At 35.8% G+C, this 10,907-nt stretch overlaps 1 protein-coding gene across 1 annotated transcript; it reads right to left on the bottom strand.

Moving 5' to 3' along the window:
- Nucleotides 1-373: 373 nt before the first annotated feature.
- Nucleotides 374-10,694, bottom strand: LOC126967229 (cell cycle checkpoint protein RAD1). The gene is made up of 6 exons (XM_050811724.1): nucleotides 10,602-10,694; nucleotides 9,107-9,244; nucleotides 6,590-6,693; nucleotides 4,694-4,925; nucleotides 1,429-1,560; nucleotides 374-584 (listed from the first exon to the last, which is right to left on the bottom strand). The coding sequence occupies exons 1-6, from the start codon at nucleotides 10,692-10,694 to the stop codon at nucleotides 471-473; spliced, it is 813 nt and encodes a 270-aa protein (XP_050667681.1). The 3' UTR covers nucleotides 374-470.
- Nucleotides 10,695-10,907: the final 213 nt, after the last annotated feature.

Genomic DNA, 10,907 nt, shown 5'->3' with positions numbered 1-10,907 from the left:
CACCTTAATGTATGACCGCAAGAATCCCTATTTATTTAATTGACTTTGTGGAGTGAGCCTTCTATAGGCTCACTTCTGTACTTGTACTATTTTATATTCTTTGCCTTAAGCGCGGAATGGAACGCCTACTATCGCATCGATATATATATATTTATCTACGAGATAACGAGTGCTATCACTGACTGCGAAGCAGCTAAAATTTATTAGAGCCGATAAGTGCGCCAATATGTACTAACTTTAATTATGTAGTCAATAGTTAGTAAAAGGTATTTAAAAAAAATCCAACAGAATACAATTTTAGATTCGATTTGTACGAAGTCATTTCACAGTGACCTTCATATGCATTCATTGGTCTTAAATAATTAAATTATCCTTTATAAAAAATATTTTTATTGACTTTTAAACAAGTAACTATTAGGTACTTAATTCAAATTATTTGTCTAACAGTAAATAATTTATATTATCTTAAATCAATCATCAAGCAAAGGCACAATGTAAAACTCGGAGAACATTTGTCTCTGGTCCTCCTTCTCCAGCTTCAACTGCAACAGAAGAAGTCCATTGGAACTGCACCTGAGCACCACCTACAAAAATGTAATACAGAATTACCAAAATATCTTCTATTTCTGAATAAAATTGCCTTATATTATGCATCATTGTCATTACAGCCAGTAGACGTCCACTGCTGGACAAAGGCCTCCCCCAAAGATCGGTCCTGCGCTGCCCTCATCCAGCCTATTCCGGCGATCTTGATCAGATCGTTGATTCATCTTGCGTGTGCTTACCAAAACTGTGTCTTCCGTCTTCGTCATATATAATGCATATTATCATTTAAATAAACCGTATCGAAGTCAAAAACCGCACGCGATAAATAAATATATATAGTTAGACACTTTTTAGATGGGTGAAATCTCGAGAGTTCGCGTCACTGAAATGCTTAAAGCAGTATATCTGTAGCTATACAGCTGACGTACTGTGCATCATTTGTGCTGTGTACATCTTATAATTGAAATTGAATGGATTTAGTGAAAAGTTCAATGTGCATTGTTGTAAATAGTGTTTGTTTGATTTATATATTATTATTGAAAATAAGTTTTGAAAATAAATAATTTAATTGTTATTTAACATTATGATATTTCAAATTTTGATACTAAAAGTTCTAAGTTTTCACTTCTATGAGCAGTAATTTTTTTTATAAAATTTTATGTATTATTTTAGAATACCCACATCAATATTTTTAGAGCGCAAAAAAATCTGGGATTCGAATATGAAGGGGCATTCTTATAGGCTGATTGCGTCTTCATAGTCGAGTCCAGCCGTCTTTACCCGAAAGAGCGGTACGAAACCGAGCATGACAGCTCTTTCTCATCGAATAGCCACAAAATATAGTACTCGGCGCGTCTTAAGTTTTTCGCTTCAAAAACTTACTTTGGAAGAGACAGCTAGCGCTTTCATAATCAGTCTTATATGTTGGAGCTGGTACTTGAGAGTAACGGCCTCCTCGCAGCTGAAGCTCTGCACCATGTCGGAGGACTTAGGCATGTCTATACACGATCTGTCCTGAAATATTGAGGTTAGGGGCCATGCATAAATAACGTCAAACTTACTTCGATTATTTATTAAACCTCATTTTCCCCGTGTTATATAAAATATCCTACATAGTATAATTAAGTATATTATGATACAAGTGAGCTAAGTTGATCATTATACACGAGGCTGTCTGTGGCTTGCAGCCCGACCCGCAGGCGAGGGCGAAAACAGCCGAGTGTCTAGTGAGTAAGTTGCTCACGAGTTTCAACACACAAGGAAAAGACAAACATGTATTGCATAAATCATTTAATTATTAAAACAATTGATGAATTTACCTACAATTTTTAAAATGATATTATTCCAAATAGGATTTTCAGCGCCATTAAAACTGTTGATCCAAAAAACTGTATTACGTACCAGGTTTAATTGAAAATACTCTTTTTATTCTCATATCATTTGCATTTAGGTACTATACTAGGAATGATAATTCGAGATCAAAAATTTAAAAAATGATGTTGCCAACAACAAATAATAACCTTTTCCATTGTGCGTGTTAAAGTATACAAAAATATCATTTTAAAATTATAAGTATAGTCTAAATACATAATATAATTAAATATTGCGCAACGTTTTCTCTTTGTAATGTAGCATAAAATACAGCCAAAAATTAAAATGCCAATTTATTGTGCAAACTTTGCTTTGACACTGGCAATAAGATAGAAGCTTTAAACATTTGGCTTGTCTATAGAAGAAAATCGTAAATAATGTTTTAAAATATCTTGGTCGTAGTGACAGGTGTGACTGGTCGCCATATTGTTTTGTTCATTCGGTTTCTGACGTTCGTTGTGATTGAATGTGCTCGTCTTGCTTTCCCGTTGTAGTTGTTAAGTTTTCTTTATTTTGTTTATCAATTTATTTTTATTTCGTTGTTGTCACTAACATAACGAAGAATGGATGCTGAGCCAGGTTAAACGACCAAACAGGACATTCTGTCACCGCTGAAAAAAGCGAGCAACGCACTCCTATTTCTGTGTCTGAAAAGGTTATGATGATGAATGCCTTATAGGCATTATTTATCATAACAGCATGTCTAGAAAAATTGGCCTAAGCATCAGTATTGGTCTTTTTTTATGAAAATACGAAGCGAGACGAGCAGAATTTAAAACCACTGAAGAATTTAAACCACCACGTAAAGCCAGCCCTAAAAATAATATTCCAAACAAGTTTGATGAAATTACTTTTCCAGAAATAAGACAAAAAGTGCATGCTTTCTTTTACAGAAGTACTACCTACAGTGAAAAGAGGTTAGTACGTTAACAGTATAAATTTTATGTAAAACTTAATCTGTAATGATATTATTATGATAGTTTGGACATTTGGTTGTATGTATGTATGTTGGCTACTCTTGCACTCATAAGTTATTTGATATGGGTGGTTAAAATATTTATTATTATTTAAGACTGTTCAAGCTTTTAACTCCAATCTTAATCTGTCTGATTTTTCAATGCACACGATGAGAATCGTCCCAATTTTTAAGCTTGATAATCAAATTAAAACTCCTAAATAAGCAATCTTAGAATCTTAGCGTCTTATAATATCTCATATAGGCAGCGAGGACGGTTTTGTAGATGGAGCATTGTTAATATTCGAATCCAAAAAAAAAAAACACTGAACATTCGCTCATTATGAAAAGTGGTTAAAGGGCATACTGCCAACGGTAAAAACCAAAACTCGGTTTTAATGGCCCTTACCATTCCCGAAGGTTATCGAACCCCACAACTGCCCGACGGAAAGCGCAAATTATTGCGCGCTATCTAGTTAAATAAATGCGAACAAAACATTCGAGAATCTGCCGTAGTCCAAGATACCTTCCCTATATATCCCTCCCTCATCCCTTACCCCCCTGCGAATCCACCAATTGTATCTGCGGCCGAAAGAAGACCGACGCACGAGTGGACCCGAAGACGCTAGGAACGCTGGAGTCGACGGCGTCAGTCAGTCGTGAATCGCGAACCAGGCAGCAACAGTTAATACGTATATTAGTAATAAGTGTCCAGTCTTTTCTTTTCACCGCGTCAGGAATAATTAACGGTCTAATAATGACGACACGAGAAGAAAGGGGAAGTTATCGCGGGCCCGCAGATCATTGTGTAGTGCTGCGGCAAGATTTCCGCTTAAGCCTACATCAGCTCCTTGGAGTGGCAGCTAAAGCCAGGTTAGACGGGAGAAGACAGCTGCGTCCTGGCGTCACCGCAACGTTACCACAGGTACCCCTCAAACTTCCTTTTCCTGATCTCACATTATAATTTTTTAAATACAAGTAACATAATTTACAACGCTCTTAAAGAAGTGGCGCGTCCGTTTCTTTAGTGGTCCTTCGGATCGCGGATGTGAACCCTCCCTTATAAATTATAATATTATATAAGCCACTAAGTTCGTAATATACAATATCGTAAAAACCACGCGTTATCTCACCCGCCATATTATATTAATCGCGTCGTACCTATAATTATTAATTCTTGTCTCGCTTGTTATTTCATTGTGATTACATGCACATAACTTAAGCCTATGGATTTATTTCCACCGCGTTTACTAATAATAAAACGCGTTCATATTCGTATACCTACGCGAGTTTTAGTACGCACGCAAGCATCACGCTTGCTTTGTCCGCCATTGCTGTTGGTTGCTCGTTGTCCGCTATACCTAACCAAATTTGTAAAATCGAGTATTGGCTATTTTACTATCGCTAGACTGCCGCACGTGTATATATGTATTATTAATCAAAATAAGTTTATTATAAAACTACCCTATAAAAATGTTGATAATCTCTGAACTGTCATTTTGACAATGACATTTCTTTGTTTACATTTTTGATCTCGAATTACATTTCCGACTATAACTTAACTTTGTGGGATAATTCTATTAAGCACTAGTGTGTTAGATTATTATGCACGTGTGTTTATAGTTCGGTTAAGGTTAAGGCTCACTTTAGAAGCAAGTGTGTTGAAAATTAAATAGTTTAGTTCTATTTAATTTAATCTAATTTATTTAGTTGGCTATTGTGTTTAAAACTACGATCTTATTTATTCTGCATTTCAAGTTGAAAGCCAATTAAATGCCAATGAAATGTCGAATTTGTTAAATTGAACGTAAAACAACTAACCTGCATACCATAGGTAACGATGCTGACGTTTGGGTGTTCAGGAGACAAGTGCATCTCCATAACGTCGCAAGACTTCTCCAAGTCGGCTAACAAGCCCAGAAACGCTGGGGCTTTGAGTACCAGCTTTGCCACCTCCGACGTATCTTCGTCTCTGAGCTCCAACAAGGAATCGGCAGTCTGCGTCGCTATTTCGCAATCTGTCATCACGTTGCTGAAGGATTGCGGCTGTAATCTGAAATATAAGCTCAAACTATATTAGGACTTTTCCAAGCGATTATAGGATATTTTGGTGCAGGATATCGCGTCGAAAGAGTATTTCGTTGATTTATTTATTGGTTACAAGTAGGTAGTATTCCGTAAGTTTTACAACGAAAAATATGAAAAAATATATCATATACTACGCGATTACAGTTACGCTTCGCGACACGAGAGAACACTGCATCTCGAAAGACCATGACTTTTTACTGGAATTCGATAAAGCATCCATCTCCAAGATTTTGGGAAGATACTGCGGAAGCAGATATCTTTGGTTGGCAAAGAGAATAGACCGACAATACAAATCCGCGTTGACCAATTATTGTTGGAGATATGGGCGTGGCATTCATGACGCGTCAAAATTAACCAATTACATCGCTTCCCGCCGAAATCGGTATGATAGAACTGTATATTATACAACTAAGTTTTATGATACCTAATTCTGTTATGCCTAGGCGTGCGTAACCTGCCTAAACGCCACGTACCTAAACGAGAACAACAACTCTCATGATTTGGTAGCATTATACAGATTTACTGACTGGTGATAGGTAATGTTACACCACAAAACGGAACAATTCAGCATTTTTGTCGCTTTTCATTTAGCGTTGCACGTTCTGTGTCTTAGTAGAGGTCACTAACCCGCTGCACGGTACAAGGGGAAAGCTTAGCAGTCTATGTGCAGAACGTATCGACAAAGGAAAAGAAATCCGTATAGGGTCCCATTGTTTATGGAGACTTCAAATTCAATCATATCAAAGATAATTTATTCTAGTAGGTATATGTAGGTTAAAAAATACCACACTTTTATACGCAAAAAAATGCCCAATCAAACTGTGACTCTTCCCAAACGTCAAAGATATGTTAAATGAGCATAAAGGTCTTCGCACATTACACCGACTCAACATCGACTCCACTCCAACTCAACTCACAGTATATTATTGAAATGTAAGCTTTATGTTGTGTTACTTATTAACCAGTATGTTGAATTATTACGACTCGTGGTCCACGCGTTGTTCACCTATTGACTGTCACCGACCCGTTTGCCCTTCGTTGTCGACGAATCGGGCACGAATCGACAAGCTTAAGGCAAGCGGGCGACGCATTGGCAACTCGTCGACTTTAGAGAAGGGCGAAGAACACGGAAAAAAGTGTTGGTTGAGGTCCAGCTATTTGACAACGCGCTTCCCACTCGTGGACCACGCATTGCCCACTCATTGACGCCAAGTTGTCCACTGGTAACCGTCGCGTTGATCGTCTAGTTGACAACTTGCTAATACGTCTAGTTGGAAGGTTATTGTATTGGCGTTGAGTCGGTGTAATGTGCGAGGACCTTTATATGTCTTGCATAATTATTAAGTGTTTCCATGAATGTACAGAAGTAAAAGTGAATATACATTTACCCTTAAAACCATAGCTACTAGAATCAGTAATAAGCTATTCCTTATTTCTAGTGTTTTAACAATGAAAATCACTTTTTAGAGCAGCGGCAGTCTTTACTGTGAAAGCTTGAGACACACAGTCTCAGTCACAGACTGGTTAGTAAAGAAAATAAAACTTTAAAGTAGGTGGTGTTGTGTAGGTGGAACTTGAAAAATCACTTTGCCTATCTCATCTAGAAATGACAAATAAAATGGTACTCACACCAAGAGAAGTGGTGAGCCTTCACAACGATAGTACATCTTCAAACTTGACTCCTCTGCTGAACCAAAGATATTCAAACATTCCGTTAGAACAGCTAAACTTATCTAGAAAATATACAATATTTAATCCAAATATGTTGGTAAAATAACTTATCAACAACGAAGAGTATTAACAAAATTTTTATACTTTTTTTTACGCCATAGTTTAAAACATTTTGACTGTGTTTAATTTAAAAGAATCGTTAAAAAACGTTCGTGTGATAAAGGTTACTATAACATAAATGCTTTTCTTAATGAAACCACAGACTGGGAATGGAGCGAACACTCTCAGGCTCTTTAATTATAATTTTTTTACTGTGCGATATTCCATTGTATTTATAAAATATATAAAAAAAGCCCGCTGAGTTCATGCGTCCGTTCTTCAGGTCTATTTTTATAGGTAATAGTGATTTTGAATAAAAATATTTGAATTTGTGTATTAACATGTTGGCAAAACTTGTAAAAATATGTCATGAAAAGGTAAATGTGCATTTTGTTCGAACCTGTGACCCACCAGAAACGAAACTTGTGAGAGTAACTAAAGACCATGAATACTACCCAATTAATGAGGCGCACCCCTGAAAAGTTTGGGAATTTTGTGCAAGCAAGAATTTATCAAATAGAAAATCTTTGTATATTCATGCCATTCAAAATATTATGCTTACAAAAATCATTTACATAGCTACAATAAACAACAAGCCTATTGCCTATTAAAAGGTCGTCAAAAAATGTCCGAGCGGCGTTGTATATAACTTAAACAGATAACATTAAAACATATACATATACGTTCATTAGAAGTAGTAACACTACGTCACGCGCGAGACGGACGCTAAAACGAGGCAAGAAAATTTTGTTTTAGCAATTAAAATGTTTAGCAAAAATATTAAAAACGTCAAGTTAGTTACATAATTTTGTTAATTTAAACGGTCACTTCTCTGAAATACGGCACTCCCATCCCTTTAAGTTTGGATATGCTTGTTATTTGGACACGTTTTCACTCAACATTGCCATTGCGTGGCGTTGTATTCAAAGCGCGATAGAAACACAACTGAACTAAAACTCTGCCTAATAGACGGGTAGGTAGAGTTTTGCTTCAGACAATATTTGATGTGTGATTTCTTTTCTTTATTGCACGTCAATTACAAAAATGCACAAATCTCCTAGACATACAAAATTGTTAAGGAGCTTTTAGGAAGCTGCAGGGATGATCTTTAGGGTCGACCAATTATTTTGAGATGTTCTATTGCGTAGGTTTAAACTAAAATCTTATACTTATATAAAATAAAGTCAAAAAATTATGTTATTAACATTATATAATATATTTTACTCAATAGTATGTCATAGTAGTTTATTGTTATAGCTGAGTTTTTAAACATTGAAAGTTGTGTACATACATTTATCATTGGTATTTATACCAGTAACTTTATTTCTATGATATTTTTATTTAATAATAATAGGGGTTAAAGTATGAATTTGCCGTTTTCTTGTAATAGGTACTTCGAATTGACACAGAACCTTCATGGTTTGAGATTTTTGAGTGAAACTTTTTCCACATGGCACCTATGTAGTTCTTCGTTTATATAATGTGCAACGTTCGATTATCGACTTTCAGTTGTTTTTTTTTTATTCAGCTAAGACAAGAAATATGGATACTTCGAAAATTCGAGTGATTTTTGAATACGAATTCCGACGCGGACTTAACGCGGCAGAAACAGCTCGCAATATCAATGTTGCGTATGGAGAGAAGCCGATCCGATTGATCTTCACCATTATTGCTGCATGATAACGCGAGACCTCATACAGCAAGAGAAACCGTGTGAGGCTCCTTTGCACAGGATGCCGGCTAGATTATGGATACCACAACGGCGCCTATTTCTGCCGTGAAGCAGTAATGTGTAAGCGTTACTGTGTTTCGGTTTGAAGGGCGCCGTGGCTAGTGAAATTACTGGGCAAATGAGACTTAACATCTTATGTCTCAAGGTGTCGAGCGCAATTGTGGTGCCGCTCAGAATTTTTGGGTTTATCAAGTTTTGGGTTTACCATCAGCTGAACGTCCTGCTCGTCTTGTTCCTTATTTTCATAAAAAAAAACCGTTTCCGCTATGGGAAGTACAATTAGAAACCATACGTCACTCTCTGTATTCGTTAGACCTTGCTCCAACCCAGTATAATTTTTTGCACGATTTGGACAATTTTCTACGTGATGAAAACTTCTCTTCTCAGGAGGCAGTACAAAATGCTTTCACACAGTTTGTCGAATCTAGATCACCACAGTTCTATCGAAAAGGCATAAATGACCTTCCTATTAGATGGCAGCAATGAATAGATAACAGTGGTAATTATTTTGATTAAATTAATAAGTACTTATATTAAATTTAAATAAACAAACACATTTAAATTTTTCAGTACAAATCGACAATTTCATTCTTTAAACCCTAATATGTCATGTCATATTTTAGAATAAATGAACATTTAATTACTTTGAAGATAACATCAACATCATCTCTGACATGGTACTCGGTAAAGTTATCAGAAGGCACATATGCAGACGCTTGAACACATTTTCCTTCCTCTACAGTCAGCTTCAACCCTTCTTGCATTGCACAGAACACGGCAGACTGCAATTTATAAGAAAAATTAGAATTTTATTATTATATAGACCAGGTGAGGAGTTCTTTCAAACTTTGTTAGCATTGGATGGTATTAGGTTTAATGTAATATAAAGACCAGACCACATTCAGTGGCGTGTATTGGTTTTCTAGGCACTCTAAGCTCTGTAGATCTCACTCAGATCATAGTCCTAGTTGAGCTTTGAAATATGCAATCCAGAGATTGCTTACCATAGGTATTTAATATCTTGAGTAAGGAAACATTTTGTGAGTAGGTTTTCGAAAGAACTTTGGTTATAAAATAACCGAACCAAATTAACTTTAACACTATATTCATTTAGGTTCATAATGATGTAGTTCATATCATATAGGCAATTAGGCAGTGCTAATCCATGACTTTGACCTTTGGTTATTATTTCTTTATTGTGTGCAGAAGAACGAATCATGGAAGAGAAAAAAAGAAATGGACTGTTGACATACCAAGGTCATACTATCAAGAAGGTGATATCAATATTTGTTTCCTCACCTTATAGACTCTGCACAATTTCACACTTACTTCAGAATGTCAAAGACAAAAAACAAGTAGCGGCGCTGCACGTTACAATATTCACACTGCGACGCGCAGTGCAGCGCCGCTCTAGAGCGACATGCACCATAAAAAATGATTGAAATAATATTTCGATGCATTGTGTACATCAGTGAAGTACTGCGCAGCACCGCAGTCCGGCTCTTAGGCCTTCGTCCAGTTGATGTTTTCTTAGCTCTCTCAAAATTGCATAACTAGGAACTTATTTCAAAAAAATTTTGATTGATTGTGCATTGGATATTTTAAATCAATATTGATGCTGACATCTGATTCCCAGATGTCAATATTGGGCAACAATTCCAATGAGGATACTAACGTCAAAGTATGTTTGTTTGATTGGCACTTTAGGATTCTGGATTTTAATACATTTAAGATATGCTAATGCAAATACAGTTTTAATATTATTTAATTCCATATAGTATTTAGAGTCAAGACATAATGATTATTTTCTTTTAATAATATTGTGAGTGCAATTATTTTGAATAGGTAATATATTGGTTTTATTTGAAGAAAAAAGAAAAATAATTTATTCTGCAAATTACTTAAAATTGGTATACAAATAGAATTATATTAAGTTGCAGAATTTGATCATAGCATAGTGATATGATCAGCGCTGGTCTTCCAAAGAACCCCAGGTGGTCCAGCATTTGCAAATTAATTACTAAAAATGTTAGTTCTTAAATCTAGTTTAGTAAATAAATATAAAGTCAATTACCTATGTGGGAAAAACATTTTCATTTAAAATATCTGTGGCTTTGTAGAAGTGCCATCATTACTTACCTCTTGAAACTGTATAGCTTTTAGCAAACTGCATAGTGTTTTCCCGGAATCCATAGAAGCGGTAAAATAATACTGTGATGTGCCATCATCCATTCTGGCCTTCATACATAGACTTTAGCAACATTAGATACTGATCATAAGTGACTGAATGGTGGGTGATTCTGTCTAATATCAATGCAATTCTAGCTGCCAACACATGTTTACATGTTACCTGTGCTCTTTGCTCTAATACTTGGTGCTTAAACGCTGGACAAGGACAAAAGTTAATTCTTGGGAATACTCTGTAACACCTGTCTTGTTCACCTT

Source organism: Leptidea sinapis, chromosome 1, assembly GCF_905404315.1.
Source record: "Leptidea sinapis chromosome 1, ilLepSina1.1, whole genome shotgun sequence".
NCBI classification, from domain to species: Eukaryota; Metazoa; Arthropoda; class Insecta; order Lepidoptera; family Pieridae; genus Leptidea; species Leptidea sinapis.
This window is presented reverse-complemented; position numbering and strand designations above follow the sequence as displayed.

Coding starts and splice junctions, on each gene's coding strand:
- LOC126967229 (XM_050811724.1), bottom strand. CDS start 10,694: ATGGATGATGGCACATCACAGTATTATTTTACCGCTTCTATGGATTCC. Junction 6,694..9,106: donor ATGTTGATGTTATCTTCAAA/GTAATTAAATGT, acceptor TATATTTTCTAG/ATAAGTTTAGCTGTTCTAAC. Junction 4,926..6,589: donor GGCTCACCACTTCTCTTGGT/GTGAGTACCATT, acceptor CTTATATTTCAG/ATTACAGCCGCAATCCTTCA.